This window comes from Bufo gargarizans, chromosome 2, assembly GCF_014858855.1.
Source record: "Bufo gargarizans isolate SCDJY-AF-19 chromosome 2, ASM1485885v1, whole genome shotgun sequence".
NCBI classification, from domain to species: domain Eukaryota; kingdom Metazoa; phylum Chordata; class Amphibia; order Anura; family Bufonidae; genus Bufo; species Bufo gargarizans.
In genome coordinates, this window is record NC_058081.1 from 457155384 (window position 1) to 457179950 (window position 24567).

General features: G+C 37.4%; 1 protein-coding gene across 4 annotated transcripts in view; it reads right to left on the minus strand.

Annotated features, from left to right (window-relative positions):
• LOC122928299 (protocadherin gamma-A4-like) overlaps nucleotides 1-24567 on the minus strand; it is a 299736-nt gene that overhangs the window by 217802 nt on the left and 57367 nt on the right. Inside the window, exon 1 of one of the 4 annotated variants that reach the window (XM_044281013.1) lies at nucleotides 9549-12125. The exons of 2 other annotated variants lie outside the window; for them this stretch is intronic. In XM_044281013.1, the coding sequence (XP_044136948.1) occupies nucleotides 9549-11972 (2424 nt within the window). In that variant the 5' untranslated portion in view covers nucleotides 11973-12125. Of the gene's footprint in view, nucleotides 1-1537; nucleotides 4038-9548; nucleotides 12126-24567 lie in introns of those variants that run through there. One more of the 4 variants, XM_044281016.1, reaches the window with a different exon arrangement.

Genomic DNA, 24567 nt, shown 5'->3' on the forward strand with positions numbered 1-24567 from the left:
AACGCACACAATTAGTTTTCTATGCAGTCAAAGAAAAGACATAAATGGTCAAATCTTCTAAACATCAGTGTTCTGTTCATTTGTGTTTGCAGATACATTACAGACCCAGCAGTCATATGAAAGCTGCTATGCCTGCATAAACAACAAAGGTGAACATTTTGATCACAGGAACACTACGACTCCTAGACTGTGCTAATTGGTGGGAGTCTCAGAAGGTCTTCCACCAAGAAAGCATTTTGTAGGCAGTCTATGTTAATATGTTTTTATCCTAAGTTTGTAGATAATGTCTGATGAAAGAAGACTACTTTACAATACCAAGTCTTAAACTAATTAATATAATAAGTAAATTATACTTAAAATCAGCATTTCTAATGACATCTTCCTTGTGTACCAATATTAACACAGTGACACAGTTATGGCATTGGGGTTGCTAAGTGTATTTGACTTCAGAATGAATGAAGCTTTATATATAACAGAAGTATTTTCAATAATATAAAGAAACAGATGGAACAAGCTCAACATGAAAACAGCATTAACAAATTGTTTTAAGGTTTTTATATAAGCCATTATTAGTTATCTACCAGGTATTGGACAAGCTCTCTTGGCACCGAAGGCTGGTTTTATACAGATATACAGTACACAATTCGTTTTTACTACAATTCCAAAATGTACATTACCAAAAGCTCCATTCCAATGGTCCTCATTTTCCTAAACAAGCCAACAGCAAAGTATGTGGATACTGTTGTTCATAGCAACCAATTACGATGCAGTTTCTTCCTTTATTACAATTGAAGAAATAAAAGCTGATCCTTGATTGGTTGCTATGAGCAACATGGGAATTTGTTTTATGTTTGTTAGAGGGTTTAAAAGATTTTTCCTGACACAGTTTGGCACCACATAGGTCATCTAGAACAAAAATGTTGCCAATAACAATGGAAATTGATCTTTGTCAAAGGAGCAGTTATGCTCATTTATAGCTGTACATGTTAAAAAAAGGGTCACACAATTCCATGGTAAAGTGTCCTGATTTTTAATTTACCTCACATTTTACTTTTTAGAAACCCAAATTATTATGTGTTGTGTATTAAACAATGCAGGTACATCATCAGATTTTAACATGAATAAAGTATGACCTTATCTCAGAACATAAATAATAAACTTCAGGCCAGTCCCATGGAACTGTATATCTTCCAAATGTTATACAAAGCCAAATGCTGCCATTTTTGAGAATATTGGGTTCCATTAGGCCACAGCTGAAACCCGTGCTGAAAATTACATGATAACAGCGTTTCATTGACTTGAGCCGCCTAGCAGGTAGCATAGCTGTCGACCACTAAAAAAATGACTATATTTTGGGGATTCTCTAGATGTATGGCATTTGTAAATATATGATGAACAATAATGAGCAAAAGAAACAGTATCTGTAGGACTATAAACCTGCTCTACTAGTTAAAATTCTTTAGATTTTTTCAAAGGATAAAACCACAAAATATTTAGTGTTAGTGCAGAAAAGTCTATAAAAGACTATAAAACATACCTGCGGAATGTGATTTTCTGCCAGTGAGGAGTCCTTTAAAGTTTCAATTCCAATCCCTGAGTCATCAGCATCTATTAGACTGTCCACAGGAACATTATGTTTTGATTTAAGAAAAGCAAATTCCTGGTCGCTTGGGTCCAGAGTTACACAAACATCATAGGAATATGGCAGAGGTAATGTGCCACTGTTGAATTGTGAAATGAATCTGGGATCAACCTGTGGATATAGACTTGTACTCATGGATCCAAAGGAAGAGGATTTAGACTCTTTATATTTGGAGATAACTGCAATAATCACAGTCAGCATAAAAAGGAAGGAAATCAATGCCAAGGCTATTATCAAGTAAAATTGTATATTTGACTGTGGCTCTGTTTTACTAGGTTGACTGTTCAATTCAGGAATAATTTGTTGAAAATTAAGAGCAACCACAAGATTGAAAGTGACTGAAGCTGAGCGTGATGGAGTTCCATTGTCTTTCACTGTAACTACAATTCCATGTTTTGTTGCATCTTTGTCTTGAAAAACTCTCACAGTCCTGATCTCCCCCGTGTGCTGGTCAATGTTAAAGAGTGATGGTTCGGAAGATTGCAAAAAATAAGATAACCAAGCATTATGTCCAGAATCAGCGTCCACTGCCACCACTTTAGATACTAAAGATCCATGTTCAGAAATCCATGGGACCATCTCAAATATTGAGCTACCAACCTCAGGTGATGGGTACAAAATAACTGGTGAATTATCATTCTGGTCAACAATATAAATTTTCAACGTGGTGCTACCATTTAACGATGGAGATCCATTGTCTCTGGCAATGATTTGGATGTTAAATTCCTTATGCTGCTCATAATCAAATGACTGTTGTGCATAAATCACTCCGGTTACTGGATTAATAGATATATAGTTAGACAATGGAGCATCCTCATTATTAATACTGAATATTGAATAAAATACTTTAGCATTGTCCCCACTGTCCATATCTTTTGCTTGAATACTGAATATTGAAGCTCCTTGTGCATTATTTTCTGATACAAATGCAGTGTAAGTCACTTTCTCAAACACTGGTTCATTGTCATTGACATCTGATACATCCAGTTGGATGACTTTTCTAGAAGTCATTTCTGGAGAACCTTTGTCTGAGGCTTGTACTGTGATGTTATAGGATAATATCTTTTCTCTATCAAGACTACTTTTCGATATGATTTTATAGAAATTAGTTGCTGATGACTCTATTTGAAATGGCACATCACCCGTAATAAGGCATTGAACTTCTCCATTTTCTCCTGAGTCTTGATCACGAATTTCAAGCAGTGCTACCACTGTGCCCACTGCAGAGTTCTCAGCAAGAGGGGTTGATATTGAAGTAATGGATATCTCCGGAGCATTGTCATTTTCATCTACTACTTCTATTAAAACCTTGGCATAAGCAGCCAGGCCACCTCCATCTTTTGCATGCACCGAAACTTCATAATTCTTTGTCACTTCATAATCTAACCGTCTTCTTGTTTTTATCTCTCCATTCTTTGGATTTATAATAAAAGTTTGAAGAATATTATTTGATGTAGTACTAAATGAGTATGTGATCTGTGCATTGATACCTTCATCTTCATCACTTGCATTGACTTGTAGAACTATTGAGTTCACTGGTATATTTTCCTTCACAGATATTTTGTACATGTTTTGAGTGAATATAGGAGCATTATCATTAAAATCTGTAACAACCAATTTTATTATTGTTGTTCCTGTTTGAATAGGATCTCCACTATCAGAAGCAGTTAAAGTGAGTTCATATATGCTTACTTTCTCTCGATCTAAGGACTTTTCTAGAACTAGTTCTGGAACTATACTGCCATCAATACCTATCTCTTCTTTCAACCTAAAATGCTCATTTTCTCTCAGTCTGTAACTTATCAGAGAATTACTTCCCACATCTAAATCTTCTGCTTTTTGTAAAACAAACCTTCTTCCTGGGGAGGATGATTCACCCATTTCTATATTAATGTGATCAAGAATAAATTTAGGAGGATTGTCATTTAAATCCAGAATATGAATCTTAACATTGAAGACATTTAGCGGATTTTCCACTACAGCATCAAATATAAGGATACAATCAGCATTGGCTCCACACAATGCCTCCCTGTCTATCCTATCAGCAATGTATAGGTTTCCATTATCTAGGTTTATACTGAAAAATTTCTCAGAAACACGAGAAACTATGCGTAATTTCCTTCTGTAGAGATCCTTAACATTTAATTGAAGATCCTTTGCTAAATTTCCAACAATTGAACCTTGTCTTAATTCTTCATTAATTGAATATTGAATCTGACCAGAGACTGAATGACAAAGCCAGGAAAATAAGAAGGGAAAAATTACTTGCCATCTGAGTCCTTGTTGCCGCTGCTTTGCTTGCATTTTCATTCTTGTACTTGTGAGATATTGAAATCCTGTTTTGTATTAGAATCCAGTTGTAAAAAAATCTCAAGCTTTCTCTTTATACAACCAGCATCTGGCACATCCTATGTATAAATGGCTTGTATTCCTCTATACAAAGATGCACTGTATTTAGCAGAGCTTTTCTAGAGAGCCAATTTAATTTCCTTCTTAGTAAACAGCGGCGCCCTGAGGTAAAAGTGGGGTATTGCAGCACTAATATATTTATTAATGTGTACATGGTTAGTTTTCATTAGTTTGTATCTTAAATTATTAAGGTAATAAAAAAATTTTTATTATTAACATGATTAAAATCATAATAACAGCTTTTCATGAAAGAAAAGTTATTATATAACCAAACCACTCATTGCAGTATATAGACACCTGGTATATAAAAATAGTATATTAAATATGTTGCCATTGGCTGCTACAGAGTAGCTAATGTTAATAGCAAAGATGTTACATTAAAACAAATCAAACATAAATACTACAGAAAGTAGTTATAATAGTCAGAGACATATCTTAAAGCTCATAGGCAACATCATTTGATATTATTATATTGGTGTTCACTTATTTTGTAGAAGATACACAATGATTTACCAAGTCTCCCATTGCATTATTACTTATTGTATTATTATATTATATTTAATGCAGACCACTAGGACAGCATTATGATCCCAAACCTAGAAAACCTGCCAATATTTGACTTATTTGAAAATCCTGGCAATAATGATTATTTATGTGATTCTTCTCAGTAACAAGATGCTTATAAATATAGCTCTCATAAATTTTGGATTCTTAGTCTTAAAATTGGCAAATTGACCTCAAAATATGCATAGTCTCAAGTAGATGGTGTGGCTATGGCGAAGGCTTGGGTTAGTGAGAGATTTTTAATTTTGTATCTATATTTTTTTATGTATTTCTTATTTTGTTTTAATTGTATGTATTTTTGGTGTACTCTGCATCTACCAAGAGGTCGAAAGACCTTGAGGGACATTTATATGTAATTTTTTTATTTTGCACTTTTCCACTGTAGGAACCCAACCTGCTCCTACTAGACTGCAGGAACGTTGCTGCAACATCATTTAAATGTGTCGCTGTAGGTTAGGGACCTTGGTCATTAAAGTGTTTATACAAAGTGCCTTAGTTGGAATGTATAGTTATTTAGCAATATATTTATAAAGCTACCAAATACTTTATACAGTTCTTTTCATATAAACATAACAAATATCATACATATAGATAAAAAGTTGGCTAAACCAACTCTTGTTCATATGGGGTCTCCTTTGTGTCACCTGTTTACAGATATCTGGAGACAGAGTATGAAGAATCATCCATCAAGCAGTCATGTTGGGTATTTATTTAAATGGAAGATAAACTGTAGTCAGAGGTGTTTGCAGCAGCCAATTTGCTTCTTTATTATGAATTTCTATTGGTAAGTTGAGTTAATATTTGGCTGAACACTCATACAATAATGTGTATGGTTTCTTTTAGAAATGCAAATTTTTTATTTATTTTTTTGGCATACAGTTCCTTAATGTCCCAACAGAAGCTGGTTGTTTAGCGAAACCCAGCGTCAGGTAAATTTGCCAGCTGTGCTGCTCCATTTATGATTCTACTGAGTTACCTCAAGTGGTGATATATGGAAAACACATGATTTGTTAGACTGTTTTTATTGTTTGCACACTAGTGCTTAGCAGAGATATTTAATTAAGTTGTATATTGTTAAAATGTGACCTTTTTATCTCCTGCTTGCAAAAAGTATAGACTCATACTAAGTGCCTGTATTTGGATATTGTATATGATATAAAATGACTTCAATAGCAGTGTGATGACATAAATCTAATTTGAGACGAATGGTAAGGGTAATCCATACAGTAAAATTGACAGTCATTTGAAAAGCTTTACGCAAAAGAACAATAACCAAGAAGAATAAATAAAAAAAATGGCATGAAAGCACATGCATGTCAAAGACAGGGGTCCAAACCCTGTGATTAGAGACAAGATAAGTTTTGAAAAATTTGATTCAACAGCTTCGCCAAAGTTTGACAAGAAATTTGATTTGTTAAGAAATAATTAATTACAAATGGCTATGTTAAAACCCCATCCAGCCTATCAATCAATGCTACCATTTTTAATGTCCGATTAGACAGAAGTGCAACTGTCTAATGGCTATTAAAAAAAGTAATACGCTAGTGCAATATGATCGTTTGGGTTTAAGATAAAATCGCTTACCTCATCCACTTGCTCATGCAGAGACAGTCCATTCCTCTCTTGATTGAAAATGACCTGCCAAAGGAACTATGCTGAGCATGATGACATCACCGCAAGCTCCCAGCTTGATCATGCAGCGACATCAGCCCCTTAAGCACATGGTGACATCATCACGCTTAGCATAGGTCCTTCGGCAGGTCTTTTTCAATCAAGAGAGGGGCGGAGAGGGGTATTTTTTCCCCGATTCTTTCTAAGACAACTCTAGGAAAAATTATTAGTTACCACGAAATTAAAGGAAATTTGGCTTAGCTTAGAATCAGATTTTTTCTAAATTTTAACCAAATCCCTTTGAATGCTTTGCTCAACACTACTTCTGATAAACACTAGCTTTTATTCTGGCAGACTTAAATCATCCATATATTATAGCAGATCAATAGCCACAATTACATGTAGCAGCCAATACAAGGGAAATGCATAGCTGTTGCTGGGTGTTTGGGAACCAGATTTTAGCTCAAAAGAATTATACTGTATATGATGAGACAATCTCTTTAACAAATTATGTAACAACATAGCAGCAGATCAAGGCAAAGTTTAAAATAGTTGATGGACAGGGATGTTGAACATTTTTGTAATATACTTTATTAGGGAAAAATGTTTCTTTGTACTAGAAAATAGGGTGTAAGGAGTCTTTTTTTTAGCAAAAGAGAGTCTGTCTTCAGCATTTTACTGAGTGCTGAAGATGCCTGTTTGCAACATACAAAGGCTTCTAGCTGCCACTTGTCACTTCCACAGATGATTACTATATACATATGCCAAAGCAATCTGTTCGAAGATAGCACCAACTTCCCACTTTATGGAAACGATCCACGGTCACCAGCGGTCAGGCTCTTTTCCACCCCAAACTATAGAAAATAAAGCAAATGTGTCCAGTGTATTCTCTTTTTGCAAGTTTATTTCGATCAACACATCAGACAATGCAAAGTTTCGGCTTATAACAAGCTTGAGAAAAGTTTGGTATAAGCCAAAACATTGCCTTGTCTGATGTGTTGATCGAAATAAACTTGCAAAAAGAAAAGACACTGGTCACAATTGCTTTATTTTCTCCAGAATAGTGATCACTTCAGCAAAAAAGGCCTAAGACCTAAGTATTTTAGTTAGCAATCTTTGTTCATTTTTAGAAGATACTAACATAGGAAACATTCAGTCTATATAAAAACCTACGAATACCTTTATATAATCATATTCATAAATTCACCACCACCCATTGTTTTATCTCAACAGAGAAACATGTAATAAATTTAAATAAATTGGACAACATATGCAAAGTCCTAAGAAAAATGGGACACACAGATTAAATTATATTAAAATAAAGTTGTAGCAGTTTTAATTTTCACACATTGAATTGCATATTAGGGTCAGTCTAGTCTTGTACTTTAGCATAGCAAACAACCTTTTCACTAGTTTTTATAATTGCCTGCCTATGTTATATAGTATAGGAAATGATTCATATACTGTACCAACCTATACATATAAGTATACATTAATTTGTTTTCTAACATCAAAGTATAGGGTCTGAATGAAAATCTTATAAAAGAAACATTTATAATTCAAACTTTAAATTACAGACTATAAATTCTTTAGTTCTATATTCTTAAGTTTAAAGAAATATAGATAAATGACCTAACAGAAGTTGCTTTATCTTAACACTTTTTAGCACAGTAATTTCATTGAGTTCTGTTACACAGTGCAGAGTTGCTAATTATACAGATGTAGCAGACGTTAAAGTAATTTCCTGGCACCTTAACACATAAGCTTATAGCTTTGACTTAGTTGACAATGTGCAAAGCTTTTAAACCTTAAAGTTGGCATTGAGTTACAATAAGGGCTGTGGTTCTGGGTTATCTGAGGGAGGTAGAGATATAGAGGTAAAAGCTTATTAGTAGAATACTAATGCTTGCTAGATTTGTGGTGGTTCAAAATTGGTGTACAGAAAACTTCCCTCGGATAAATGAATTGGAGAATTTGATCTAGCCAGTTAAAAGATATGAACAGATCTATTGTAGAATGAAGAGCCATCCCTATGTAGGGGAAAAAAATTGGTCTCCCTGGCGGTTACATGGATTGGGTTGGTAAAATAATTTTTGAAAGTATTTTACATTGTATATGTGGAAATTGGGGGATTGAAAAACTAATGTAATGTTTATTTTAATGTATTTTTGGATATTCAATAAAGTAAAAAGAACAAATAAAATATTTTTAAGTTTTAATGAATATAGATAGATACATGACCTAATAAAGGTTGCCTTTTCTCCAGACTTTTTCAGCACAATAATTTCATTGAATTCTGTTACACAGTGCAGAATAGCGGTGCCTAAGAAGACCAAGAAGCTGTGAAAACAGAGCCAATACATGAAGCGCTATATTTACCGCCCAGTCCTACTGTACTACTGAGAGTTTCCATAATGGAAGTGTTCATTAGTATTAGCCCCATAAGACATACTTCAAGGGGGAAAAAGGTGCATCATAGTGTAGAAAATATGGTATTTTCCTCCTACTGTACATGCAAATATAACATACACCTTTCTTTGATGCATTATGTATTGGGTCTTAGTACAGGACACAAAGCTCTTGAAGTACTCCACTATGTAGAATGATAGCTATAGCAGATGTAAAATGATCTATTTATACTGTGTAACATGATGCAACAGGATAATTTTATGCTATGCCACCTGTTAAACCCAACACTTGGCATAACCATTAGAAATAAGCGAAGTTTACAAAAATTCAATTTGCCTGCTTTGTAAAATTTCACAAAGAAATTTGCTTTGTGATAAACTACTTCGTCATGAACCACATTTCTTAGTAAGGAGCAGGCACAATGATGGGGAATGGTGATTGTGCTACCCCCTTGTCGTTGGATGCCACAGAGGCCACGTTCATCACTGATCAAGATCTGAGATGAAAAATTAGGGCTTTCAGGGGTTAATCAGTTTGAAAAATAATAATACTCACCTCATCCATTTAAGCGTGAAGAGACCACCCCGGCTAACTTGATTAAAGATCCAGCTCAAAATCTTGTAAGGTGCATGATGATGTCATACATCACAGAGCACGAGAATTTATGTGGGATCTTCAGTCAAGGTGTCTGCAGTGGCCTCTTTATGTTTTTTTTTTACCTGTATTTCAGTTAAAATGTATTTGTTACCACTAAGCATGAAGAAATTTGGCTTTGTGGGGAATCAAATATTCCCTGAAATTCTGATTAAAGTTCACTTCGGATACTTCAATTCACTCAACACTAATAACCATAAAATAATTTCCTTATGGCATACGATTTACATCAGTTCCAACTCATATAGTTTACACCCACCTGTATACAAATACTAGTAGAATCTTTCAAATTCTCATTTCCAAGTCCTGAATCGTCAGCGTCGATTAGATTATCTACTGGTACTTCTTGTTTTGATTTCATATAAGTGAAGTCATTTTCGCACGAATCCAAAGCTACACACACATTGTATGAGTTTGGTATAGGTAGAGAGCCATCACTATACCAGGAAAGAATTCTGGGATCAATTGGAGGATACAGGTTAGTCCTTAGAGTTCCAAATTCTGGTGTAGGTTTTGATTCCTTGCATTTTGAAACAATTACTACTAGGACAGTTGCAATAAATAGCAAGGAGATGAGTGCCAAAGAAATTACCAAATATAACTGTAAATTTGATTGAGTCTCTTCATTGATTTCATTGCGGAATTTTGGAACAACCTGTTGGAGATTATCTGCAATAACAAGACTAACAGTGATAGTTGCTGAAAGTGAAGGAATGCCATTGTCCTTCACCATAACCACAACTTTATGATTTAATATGTCCTTTTCTTGAAACATCCGTAAAGTCCTTATTTCACCTGTTTGCTGATTAATGGTAAAATAAGATGAGTCTGACGCTGACAAAAAATCATAAAAGAGCCAAGCATTATGTCCAGAGTCTATGTCCACTGCAACCACCTTTGTTATTAAAGAACCTGGTTCAGATGCAAAAGGCACCATTTCAAATACAGCCAGTCCACCACTATCTGGTGAAGGGTACAGGATCTTTGGAGCATTATCATTCTGATCTACAATCCGAATAATTACTGTAGTATTGCTGCTCAAAGATGGAGATCCATGGTCTGTAGCAGTCACTTGTACCACAAACTCTTTATGCTTTTCATAGTCAAATGATCTTTGAGCATAAAGATTTCCAGTCTCTATATTGATAGAGAGATAAGATGATACTGGTTGATCTTCTGCCATAGTGGTGAAAATTGTATAAATTATCTTAGCATTGTCTCCAGTATCAGGGTCTGAGGCTTGGATGCTGTAAATTGAAGCTCCAGGTAAATTGTTTTCTGGTAAACTGACGATATAAGATGATTTCATAAATATAGGTGGATTGTCATTAATATCAGATACCTCCAAAGTGATGGATTTTCTGCTGGAAAGTGAAGGAGATCCTCTATCGCTAGCTAATATTGTTATGTTGTAAGTGGATACTTTTTCTCTGTCAATGAAATTTGCAGTAACAATTCTATAATAACTATCAGATGTTAAGATCAAATCAAAGGTTATTTCTTCCATAAGTTTACAGTCAGCTTCTCCATTCGCTCCAGAATCTTGATCATGGACTCTTATCAGAGCTATAACAGTACCAGGTGGAGAATCTTCTGGAATGGGAGTTGATAATGAGGTGAGGGATATCTCAGGAGCATTGTCATTCACATCTATCACTTCTATCAATAATTTGCAATGGGAAACAAGGCCTCCTCCATCTTTTGCTTGTAAAGAGAGCTCATAGTTCTTTATAGCTTCAAAATCTAATGGCTTGTTGGTTTTAACTTCACCACTTATAGGGTGTATTCTGAAAGCACCTATATGATGGACGTTACCTGATGTTTCACTAGAGAAATAAGAGATTTGGGCATTCACACCCTCATCTCTATCAGTTGCATTCACTATAATTATTGTAGTATTGATTGGTATATTTTCATTTACATTGACTTTATAGACTTCATGAGTAAATATAGGAAAATTATCATTTGAATCACTAACAACAATTTTTACTATAGCAGTGCCAGATCTTATAGGATTTCCTCCATCAAAGGCTGTTAACACTAATTTATGTGTATTCTGGGCCTCTCGATCTAAAGGCTTCTCTAAAACAAGCTCTGGAGATTTACTCCCATCATTGTTAATCTTCTCATTCAGTGTAAAATATTGGTTGTCATTGAGCTTGTATGACTGTATAGTATTCATACCAGTATCTGGATCCTCTGCACCTTGTAAAGCAAACCTTGTTCCTGGAGAAGTCAGTTCTACCATTTCTATTGTAAATGTTTCATGAAAAAATCTAGGAGAATTATCATTGATATCTTGAAGTTCTACTGTCACTCTGAAGACATTAAATGGTTTTTCAATCACAGAATCAAAGGTTAAGAAGCAGGAGGCTGCTCTACCACATAATGTCTCTCTGTCTAGCCTGTCCTTAACATACAGATTTCCATTTTCTAGACTGACATAGAAATATTTCTCTGAAATTTGGGATAGAATTTGTAGTTTTCTAGATGAGAGCTGCTTAATATCTAAGCCAATGTCATCTGCAATATTTCCTATAACAGAGTCTTTCTTAATTTCTTCTTCAATGGAATAATGAATCTGACCAGAGACTAAATGACACATCCAAGAAAAGAAAATAGAAATGGTTACTTGCCATCTGAGTCCTTTGTATTTCTGTGTGTGATTTTGCATCTCAGCCATTCTCACTCAAAATCGTATATCTTTTATTTAGATAGCCTTTTATAATCCAGTAGAGCAGAATATAAATTGCTGTTAGTAGTAGAAATCCACCAAAGTAATATAAAATGTCCTGTATTTTGTGTAGAAAGCATCCAGAATATGCTTGTGTGTCTGCTTCCAGGTCTTCAGTATGTGTGTAAGTAAGGAAAATACCAGTGGATCTCCAGTTCTATATTATTCTCCTTATTGGTTAAACAGCGGCGCTCTGAGGTGAAAGTGAGGAACTGCAGTATTGAAATAATTTTCATGTTCATTACCAGTATTAGATATTTGAATATATTCACGTTTAAAAATGTTAAAATGTATTTTTTTCTTTAACATATTTAATTAAATATAAATATCTTATAATTTAATAAATATATTTGAAACATTTTGAAGGCCATTGGATATTCATTACATCTATAGGGGAAAGGGTTTGTTAAAGTTAAACGTTTCTTTAGAGTTAGAGTGGTCAAACTATGTAGTATCCAACCCCAAGAGGTAGTAATTGCAGTTAATATGTCTTTTTAAAGGGAACCTGGAATGCAATACAGACTACAGGCAGCGTGTTATAGAGTAGAAGAAGCTGAGAAAATTGGTTTAATTATGTGGAAAAATATTCAGCAAAATTTAAGCATTTAAGTATTTTGCTCTTTTTAAGTTCAGTTGTATATGGGGCTGTCTTATCAGTGACAGCTATCTCTGTATACACACTTACATGGTGAATACTATCAATCACTGCTAATGGCTAAATGGGCTATCTTAAGCTTAGAAAGTACAGAGAAATAAAATGTATGTAATTGCAACTTTTATTGAATATTTTCTTATAAAAGTACAGTATATACAGTATGTCAGTATGTCCTCTTACTCTATAAAATGCTTATTTCACAGCATTTTGTGGTGATAGGTTTTACTTGAAAACAAGGGCTATATGTTTATTTAATAGCAAATGGCATTGTTACACTTTATCTAACAATTAATGCTGTATAATTGATAAAAAAAAGTTTAACATGATGGACCTATGTATATTTCAACCTATAAAGCTTAGTTATTTGCATTGATATATCAAATATATTAGAATCATTTATATAAATATGCAGTATTGTACCTAACTGTATCCTGTAATTGAACATACAAGAGTTAGAAACCTTACTAGCACCATCCAGAACTATTTGTTGTAATTAAGGAATGATGATGGGATACTAGCGCTAATAAAGTCTCTTTGATGATGAATTTTATTTAGCCAAAAAAGGAACATAATTTACTATAGTATTACCAAAGGAGAATAAATTCTTTCGAAAAATATCACCTACAAGGAAATCTCTTGTTCTTGACTGTTTAAAGTTAAGCTAGGACATAACTGATACAATTGCCATTGCCATGGTCTCTGGACTTGCGGTGTGGATTTTCACTTTCAATACTGTTGAAGGTCATATTTTTGAAGGCTCTACAATATTATCATTGAAATAGCCAAGATGCCTTGTTAATCTCCTAATTGCATAAGTGCCTTAAAGGCAAATTCCAGGTAAAACAAATAAATACTCCATTAAGCATTACATACTTGGCCTGTCCGTATTTCAATGAGTTTCACCCATGAAGGTTTGTATGTCATGTTGTCTTGTGTGCCAAGCACTTTATATTAAATTTCTTCTTCTTTTGCATCTATAGTTTCCTCCTTTGTCACTCAGGTTACCATACCCCACAACAGTGCATCATGAGTAAGTTCCTGTTAAAGAACCTACAGGTACTATACGATACTTCCTCTTGGCATTAGATTATTTTATATAACAGAGCTACTAAAGTATTCCTACAGTAGCCCTTGGGATTGCAATGTATGTGTGAAAAAACTCTGTTTATAGTTACATTATAGCTTACATAGGTTCTTCGAGAATTAGGAAAAGGCTGATGATGAAACTGACCTTCCCACACAGGGCAGTCATCAGGACAGTACTGGCAGTTATGCAGGGCACATAGCAGCCAGGATGCCCAGGCCCAGACACTTCAGTTCTGTAACTTTGTTAGCCTAATTATTATTCACTTCAGTGAAGGCCCTCTCCCAGCACACATACATTTGCAAATAAATTATTTTATAGGTTATGGCTAAAAAATGTTGATGGTAAAAGGAAATATGGAAAGAAAAAGTTCTATTTTTCTGCCATATCCATTAGTTCAATTTTCCAGCAATAACCTTTACCTCAAAAATAAGTCTTTGTTGGGAACTCGCTGTATTTCAGACAGGAATTTTATCCCTACATTAGGGATATAAAGATATAGATATAAAGATATGTAGTATTACTATTTTCTTCATAGGTACCATATAACATTAAAAGCCTGACACACACACACACAAAACTATGACTATGAATATGAGAATGACCATAGTGGCTGTGTTAGTTCATGCATTTTACCTGTATAGGACCCTGCCCTGAAATTCTTGCTAGCAGCCCTGTTCCTGCATGATAAGAAAAGCATTACAGCTTCTTACATGAACATAAATGCCAAACATACTCTTATCACTAAGGCAAAATAGAAAGGAACTGGTTTAAATACCCACGTATTTGAATCGGAAACTTTGAGCATCAGTTATGTTCATTTGTGTTAGGCTACTTTCACACTAGCGTTCGTCGGTCCGCTCGTGAGCTCCGTTTGAAGGAGCTCACGAGCGGACCCGAACGCAGCCGTTCAGCCCTGATGCAGTCTGAATGGAGCGGATCCGCTCAGACTGCATCAGTCTGGCGGCGTTCAGCCTCCGCTCCGCTCGCCTCCGCACGGACAGGCGGACAGCTGAACGCTGCTTGCAGCGTTCGAGTGTCCGCCTGGCCGTGCGGAGGCGTGCGGATCCGTGCGGATCCGCCCAGACTTACAATGTAAGTCAATGGGGACGGATCCGTTTGAAGATGCCACAATATGGCTCAATCTTCAGGCGGATCCGTCCCCCATTGACTTTACATTGAAAGTCTGGACGGATCCGTACGAGGCTATTTTCACACTTAGCTGTTATATGCTAAAAATAATGCAGACGGATCCGTTCTGAACGGAGCCTCCGTCTGCATTATTATGATCGGATCCGTTCAGAACGGATCCGATCGAACGCTAGTGTGAAAGTAGCCTTAGTTCTGCCAGCTTTCAGTTATCTTTTAATGAAGAAAAATTTCTATCTATTGTACTTTCTCTCTATATTAACAAACCTGACAGAATTTATATATACTAACGCAAACTTAGCATAGCTGATGCTCAAAATACAACTAGTCAGTCGTTTTTTTTTTTCTTCTTTTCCTCTGACATTGAAACACAATACTGATAAAAATTGAGGGGAAAAAATACAAAATGTGATAATATATATAGTGGGGATATTGATCAAAAGAAATGACGAGGACATAGTGGTCATTGTCCAGATACAATAGGTTCTCAAGTGTTCCATTCTCTTTCTCTTTAGTTTTGAGTGCTACTTTTCGTCCGTTGGTGGGACATTTGAAGTGTCCCGCCACCGGATTGCATAACAGCGGGACGAGATAAGGCAACTTTGGTGGTACGTCTTGCCTCGCAACATCCATTACTGTGTGGAGAGATGACCTCTGTCTAATGATTTATTGTTTATGTATATTTATTTTTCATAATTATTTCACTTTAGATCCAATATTTTACTGGGTATCCCTACCACTGTTGCCCACCTTGTCCGCGAATGATTATGGCTTTGTTTTGTGATCACATGGAAGCATCGATCTTGATGTTTCCATCGTGTTTAATATATATTATAGAACCCAGTGATGATAGATCACATGATCCGGTCTTCCCTGCCCCAGTGTGGTGCTCAAGCGTCCTCTGTCACCATGTTTCCTGTTACATCACGACATGTTGATCGGGTGCACAGTGTACCAGATGGGGGATGGCCTGGTGGTGTCTGTATCCTGCACCTGCGTAACAGCTTGGATGGGACGCCAACACAAATATGTACCCACTGGAACCACCAATGGTGAGCTGAGACAATAGATTTGGTATGATTATATGCACACAGCTGCGACTGTGTTAAACTCTTTTTAATAATTATGGTTTTAACTCACGATGCACAGGTCATCTATGAATTACTTTTTATATTTGATTATATATGCTGCATTATCTAGGAATCATAAATAGGATCACTTATTATATGTAAGACACTGTATGCAATCTGAAAAGTCATGTTATATATGAATTATGTAGTTTTTTTTCACAAATGATTTGTTACTAAACAATCATGCTACCAATTATTGGCTAATCGTGTATATGGGTGTTTATAGACAAGTGTCACTACTACATTGCTTGACAAAGGCCTCATTTTGCTGGGCTGAAACCTTGCCTTGGAAATAAAGGGGTGTTCACCCTTTTCACTATACCTGGCGCACTGCCTCAATTTTTGTTTTACAAACTACCTACCTTCCCTGAGAAATTGCACCCGTCATGTTTTTGGATGATCACATACATAAACGTCCTGGGACCAGCTAAAAACTTGTGTTATCATATGGACCTATAACTTTAAGTGATCCTTAAGATGTCAACAACCTTATCAAATCATCAGCAACATTGAAAGGTAGTAAAATGATATATTGCTTTATTCCTCTATATTGAATGTCTTTGATACTTTCTATTTCTTATTTCCATGTATATTAGTCTTTGAGCTACATTTCACCCTTCTGTTTCATATGTCCAAGGGCAGAGATAAAACCCAGGCTAACATATATGTATTCTCAAGTTATTCAGTACAAAACTCCTCATAGAATAATCCATTCTAGCACTTTTTCCTGTTGTAAAAATGAAAGCAATACAACCAGAGAAGACAATATAAAACTTTTCAAAATTGCATTACAAATTGGCGATCAGATTGGATTGAGGAATATAACTATAGTGGTTAGGGCATGACAATTTTAGCATTATATCTCTCTTTCTGTATTTATACTATGGTTGACAGTGCAAGCCTCTATGGTTACGAATAAGAATATATGATTTTCATTGAGAATCATTTCAGTTTTTTTATACAAGGGTGCTTCTGGCCAATGTGTAGCCTGAGGCAAAAGTCGAATACCGCATCCCTCAAATTAGAGAGAATACAGTTATTTGGGAGATTGATCAAAACTGGTGCAAAGGAAAGCAAACTTTATTGCCCATAGCAACAAATCAGATTGAGTCTTCCATTTTCCAAAAGAAAATATTGTATATTGAGAAATTAAAGGTAGACTATGAATGGTTGCTATGGTGACTGAGCCCATTTTCCTGTAGAAGGCTCCCACCTGAAACAAAGTTTTCACTTTGGCTTATGGATGTTGAACCCCGTTTATATGCTTCATGTTCATTTAACAACATTGTTTTGTCTGATTGAAAGCAAAAAACATGTAAAGGTTTATAGAGGTATGATTTACAACTCCAGATAAAGGACATTCTCATATCACAATCCTTACAATAAAGTATAAGCCGCACAAGTATTAGTGATACAACCATGTAAATAAAAAATTACTGATCTGTCCACTTTAATTGAATATATTATCACTGCTAGCAAAACTACAAAAAGGCTACAATCCACATCCCAACCATTGAGTAACCACATATAGGCAAAAATAATATATATATATATATCTTCTGACAGAGTATCAACATTGTTATTTTTTTTTCAAAGGTGGGCATCTTATGTCACTTATCTTGCAATAGGGGGGGATCAATAGGAAAGTTAAGGAAAAAGAGACATATCTGTGTATTAGATTTGCATAATATAAACTAATAAACAGTGTATGCTCTATTAACACAAATAATGCAAATTCAAATTTTTCAATAGATAGTTCTTAAAAAGAAGAACAGTATTATGTAATTTGTGCTAAAATTATCTCTATTTTAAGTTTATACATTCTTGCATTCAAATATAAACGCACCTCGAAATAACTGCTTGGTGGCAACCTTTCTTTGCTACTTTCATTTCTAAGTCCAGAAGCATCAGTATCAATAAGATTATATATAGGGACATCTTGGCTTGGTTTAATGTAAGTAAAGTCATTTTGACTTGAATCCAAAGCCACACAAACATTGTAAGAATAAGGGAGAGTTAAATTCCCATTTGGAAACATTCTAGGATTACCAGAAGGATATAAACTGGTGCTTAAAGCATCAAAGACTGTAAATGGCTTGGTCTTCTTACACTTTGATATAATGGCCAACAGTACGGTTATAATAAAATGAAGCGAAATTACCCCAAGGGTGATCACCAAGTATAACTCTAAATTAGATTGGGGCTCTTCATCAGTGATTTTATTCCCAAATTGAAATTAACTGTAGATAGAAGCAGTGGATCTCCGTTGTCTTTCACCATCACCACAACTTTATGGCTTAATATATCCTTGTCTTGAAAGACTTGTGATCTCCTGATCTCATCTGTGTTTTTATCAATGATAAAATGAGTTGTGTCTGACAACAGTATAAAATGATAGGAGAGCCATGCATTATGCCCAGAGTCTGAATCCACTGCCACCACTTTAGTTATTAAAGAACCTGGTTCCGAGTCAAAAGGCACCACCTCGAACACAGATGACCAACCACTATCTGGAGATGGGTACAAGATCTTTGGTACTTTTATCATTGTAATCCACTATGCAGATAATTAATGTGGCATTACTGCTCAAAGATTGCGATTAACTATACTTTGCTGACACTTGCATTTGGAACTCCTTGTGCTGTTCATAATCAAATGATCTCTAAGCATAGAGAACTCCAGTTTCTATATTAATATAAAAATATTAAGAAACAGGGAATTCTTCTGAATTAGTGCTAAATATTGAATAAATAATTGTTGCATTATCACCAGCATCTGGGTCTGTGGCGTGTATGCTATAGACTGAGGCACCTGGTGAATTATTCTCTGATACATAAGCCGTATAATTAGATTTTGTAAATATTGGCGGATTATCTTTAACATCTAATACCTCCAGTGTGATCACTTTTCTAGTAGACAACAGAGGAGATTCTTTGTCACTAGCTAAAATGGTAATATTATAAGTAGGTATCTTCTCCCTGTCGATGAACTTTGTGATAACAATTCTATAATAACTACCAGAAGATAACATTACATTAAAAGTTAAGCCTCCCATTATCATACAATAAACTTCTTAATTTGCTCCTGAATCTTGGTCTCGTAATCTTATAAGAGCAACTATAGTGTCAGGTGGCGAGTCCTCAAGTATAGGAATAAATAATAAAGTGATAGATATCTCAGGAGCATTGTCATTTTCATCTATAAGATCTTTCAATACTTTACAATGGCCAACAAGTCCTCCTCCATCTTTGGCTTGGATAAATAGTTCATAATTCTTTATCTGCCCAAAATCTAATTCACAACTTGTTTTAATTTTGCCAGTTACAGGGTGGATGCTGAATGTTCCTGTTTAATGGACATTTCCAGATGTTTTACTAAAAGAATATGTGACCTGTCCATCATTGACCCCATCATCTCCATCGGTTGCCTTTACAAGAATTATTGCATTATTTACTAGAGTGGTTTCATTAACATTGACTTTATATACTTCATGTGTAAATATTGGAAAATTGTCATTTGCATCAGTTATAATAATCTTTATCACTGTAGTTGCAGATTTCACAGGATTTCCTGCATCCATAGCTGTTAATAATAATTAATTAATGTTTTTAAACTCTCTATCTAAAGTTTTCTCTAGCACAAGCTCTGGGGATTTACTATAACTGCTGACCCTCTCTCTCAGTATAAAATATTGGTTGTCATTGAGCTTTGTTACAAAACTGTTAGTTACACTGTTACAAAACTGTTAATTACACTGTGTGCGGTCGGTCAGGACTTCAGGGACCCGTAACTCCCGAACCCTTGGACCGACGGAGCCGGATTTTGGATATGTTGTTCCCCTACACCAGGACTGTCTGAGGATACCGAATGTAAAGATGTACCCCCTGGTTTTGGGGTACATCCAGAACTTGGGTAACATTGTGTGTGGGTTGATTATGTTAAAGGCTTATCTGAGGGGAGGAGACGTGGGGGCTGTCCCAGACATGTAATTGTGTATTGTGGTAATCATGTAAATGTAGCCCTTCCCAGGGCAGGATTGCATAAAAGAAGGCCCCGGGTCAATAAACATCAGTCTTGCTTAACCTTCAAATCGCAGCCTCGACTCGTTTGTGGAGGGGGAAAAGATTATCCTAGCTGAAAGATCATTACCGGGATGGTTCTACATTTACAGGATCCTTCTGGATACCGAGACGAAGCGGCTCCTCTCTCTCTCCCTAAGCAGAGATCCAGACTATCCAAGCGGTCCAGCTCCCAGCTAGCCGGGGAGTAACCGTAACATTTGGATGGCAGCGGTGGGATTGTCCTGGATTTCCTAGGAGAGGTACTGAACGGATGGAGAGCGCTTACGAAAAATTGAAACGTGCAACCTTGAAGGATTTACTCGAAAGCAGAGGGGGGAACGCCAGCAACCGTCCGAGAAGGGAACTGATCGCAGAACTAACCGAACTGGATCAGGGCTTCACGATGGCAGAAACCCCAACCACGAGTAGTGACGAAAAGACCAGGATTGTTCGGGAGAGGCTCTCTCTATACGGGCCGAACCTACCTATGGAACTGGTACAGCAGTTGATGGCAGAAGCGGACGAGGATATACGGAAGGCTCGAGCCCACGAACTCAGCATAGTGACCGCACACCGCAATGCCGAAGCACCGCAGGTAATCGTTCCTGTCGGAAACGCAGGGAGGCCAAAGATACCCTATGCGGCTTTTAGACCCTTCCTAGAGAGCGAGACAGGAATTGATGAATATTTAGCGGACTTCGAGAGGCAATGTGCCCTGCACCAGATTCCCAACAGAGAGTGGCCCACGATATTGTCTGGAAAACTATCCGGGCGAGCTCTGGAAGCATTTCGGACTCTGGGCGCTGAGGAAGTGACACAGTATGCGCTGGTCAAAGAGACACTGTTGCGGCGGTACGCTGTAACTCCTGACACGTATCGCCGACAATTTCGTAGCACGAGAAAGAAGCCTAACGACACACATATGGAATGGGCGCACCGAATGCAGAGAGCGGCAAATCACTGGATGAGCGGAAGTAAAGCTGTGACTGGTGAGGAAATTTTACAATTATTTCTCTTAGAACATTTTTATAACGGCATGGAGCAATTAGCTAAATCAGTGCAGGCTAACCTCCAGTTGGCCCAGAGAAGACAGAAGGTGTGGTACGATCGGGGGGCCCGAAAGAGAATCTTTACCCTAGGACAAAAGGTGTTAGTGCTTAAGCCAGTTAAGACAGACAAATTACAGGCGTCCTGGCAGGGCCCCTATCAGATAGTGGAGAAAAGGGGAGACACCACCTACGTAATAGCTAGCTGCCATGACAGCAATCTTAGAAAGACATTCCATGTGAACATGCTCAAGGAATATCTTGAGCGGCCGGAGAACGTGACGGCCATATGCTGTCCCCCTCAGGAAGACCCCGACAGTCTACCCATTCCAGATCTGTTAGAAAAAAGTCCCCACGCAGATATAGTAGCTCAGGTCAAGATAGGGGACCGACTTAGCCCCACTGAAAGGGAGCAGCTTAACCAACTCCTGCAGTCCAAAAGCCCCACTTTCTCCCAGAAGCCAGGGTACACTACCTTAACCACCCACCAGGTAGATACCCCGGGACAAGCTCCTTTACGCCAGGCTTCTTACCGAATCCCCGAGGCAGTTAGGGCAGAGATGAAGAAGGAGATCGATGAGATGCTCCAACTCAAGGTAATTGAGCCCTCTGATAGTCCCTGGGCTTCTCCAGTGGTCCTGGTGCCCAAGAAAGATGGTACAACCCGGTTTTGCGTAGACTATCGGAGGCTCAATGAAAAGACAGTGACGGACGCTTACCCTATGCCCAGGGTAGACGAGCTACTCGATCGTATAGCCAGGGGAAATTATCTGACCACCATCGACCTCTGCAAGGGTTACTGGCAGATTCCCCTGGCCCAGGAGGCTGTCCCCAAGTCAGCATTCGTCACCCCGTTCGGCTTATATCATTTTAAGGTAATGCCATTTGGGATGAAGAATGCCCCAGCTACATTCCAGCGCTTGGTTGATAGGCTCCTGGATGGCTTCCAGAGTTTTGCTTGCGCATACCTGGACGACATAGCGATCCACAGTGAGTCCTGGGGGGACCACTTAGCTCACGTAGGAATGGTTCTGGATCAGATCCGGACTGCGGGCCTGACTCTGAAGCCAGAAAAATGCCACTTTGGGATGGCCGAGGTACAGTACCTGGGTCACCGGGTGGGGTGTGGGAAACAGCGACCAGAGCCGGCCAAGATAGAAGCTGTTGCCAATTGGCCCACCCCCACCACTAAGACTCCTAGCATTCCTGGGCACAGCAGGGTACTACAGACGGTTTGTACCAGACTACAGCACACTTGCCAAACCCCTGACTGACCTGACCAAGAAAAACTTACCTCGACAGGTCCTGTGGTCTCCCCACTGTGAAACGGCTTTCCAAGCTCTCAAACTTGCTCTTGTCAACGCTCCCGTCTTGGCGGCCCCAGCCCTTAACAAACGTTTTATCGTCCATACAGACGCTTCCATGTTCGGGCTGGGAGCTGTCCTCAGCCAAGTAGGCGAAGACGGAGGGGAGCACCCAGTTGTCTACATCAGCCGTAAGCTCCTGCCACGCGAAGTCAGCTATGCAGCGGTAGAAAAAGAGTGTTTGGCTTTGGTGTGGGCACTAAAGAAATTGACTCCCTATTTGTATGGACAAGAGTTCACTCTGGTTACTGACCCGGCAGACTTTTACGTTGGAGTCTGTCATTACAACCCTTCAACTTCACCATTACCTACAGACCTGGGAAACAGAATGGCAACGCTGACGGGTTGTCCAGACAAACAGACCTCAGCCCAGCATAACCCGCGGTCTGGACAGCCTTAGTCTGCCCCGAAAAGGGGTCAGACAGTGTCTGCCAGAGTGTTCCACAAAAAGGGAGCACTGTTACAAAACTGTTAGTTACACTGTTACAAAACTGTTAATTACACTGTGTGCGGTCGGTCAGGACTTCAGGGACCCGTAACTCCCGAACCCTTGGACCGACGGAGCCGGATTTTGGATATGTTGTTCCCCTACACCAGGACTGTCTGAGGATACCGAATGTAAAGATGTACCCCCTGGTTTTGGGGTACATCCAGAACTTGGGTAACATTGTGTGTGGGTTGATTATGTTAAAGGCTTATCTGAGGGGAGGAGACGTGGGGGCTGTCCCAGACATGTAATTGTGTATTGTGGTAATCATGTAAATGTAGCTCTTCCCAGGGCAGGATTGCATAAAAGAAGGCCCCGGGTCAATAAACATCAGTCTTGCTTAACCTTCAAATCGCAGCCTCGACTCGTTTGTGGAGGGGGAAAAGATTATCCTAGCTGAAAGATCATTACCGGGATGGTTCTACATTTACAGGATCCTTCTGGATACCGAGACGAAGCGGCTCCTCTCTCTCTCCCTAAGCAGAGATCCAGACTATCCAAGTGGTCCAGCTCCCAGCTAGCCGGGGAGTAACCGTAACAAGCTTATATGCCTCTATGGAATTTAATCTAATATCTGGATCCTCTGCACTTTGTAAAACAAATCTTTTCCTGGTGATGTCGATTCTATCATTTCTAAAGTGAGAGTCTGATAAAAAAAAATTTGGGGAGGATTGTCATTAATGTCCTGAATTTGTATCTTTGCTTCAAAGATATTTAAAGTATTTTCAACCACAACTTCAAAGGATAAGAAACAGAAGGCTGTGGTCCTACGCATCTCTCTGTCTATCCTTTCTTGTAGATGCAGATTTATATTATTCAGGTTAACATAGAAATATTTATCTGAAACATCTGATACGACTGCAATATTTCCTAAAACAAAGTCTTTCCTCATTTCTTCAACAATGGAATAATGAATATGACCAGAGACTGAATGACACAGCCAAGAAAATAAGAAATAAATGGTTACTTGCCATCTGAGTCCTTTGGATATCCATGTAGGAAGTGTAATTTTGCTCTTTATATCTTCTATGGCAGCAATTTGTCTATACTTTAGTTGTTAGCTCCCTGTGTAGATGGTAAGCCTTTTTTGCAAGAAATAAAATCAAATATCCACAATTTCTATAGAGAGATTCTATGGCAGATCTGCAATCTGTGCAAGCATTGACAATACTAATGGATCTCCAGTTAGTTTTACTCATGCTTATTGGTTAAACAGTGGCGCTCAGAGTTATAATTGAGGAACTACAACACTGATATATATTTTCTGTATACTTTGATGTTATTTTCTTTTACCATATGTTATGACATTGAATTTCTAAAATGCACGCTTACAGGTTTCAAAAACTATTTTTATCTGTATTATTTTTTATAATCTGCTTCCAAAGCTCTAGGTCTTTGTGTTGTTAAAGCGCCCAAAAAAAATTCTGATAGTAATCGTCATTTTATAACAGATTTATTTGCAACATTACTCAAAAATTATTATACATTTAAATTAATAACCTAGGCTAAATCAATACCTAAAGCTTTTATACTTTATGTTTTATTAGCAAAAGTTTAACAAGTTGCAT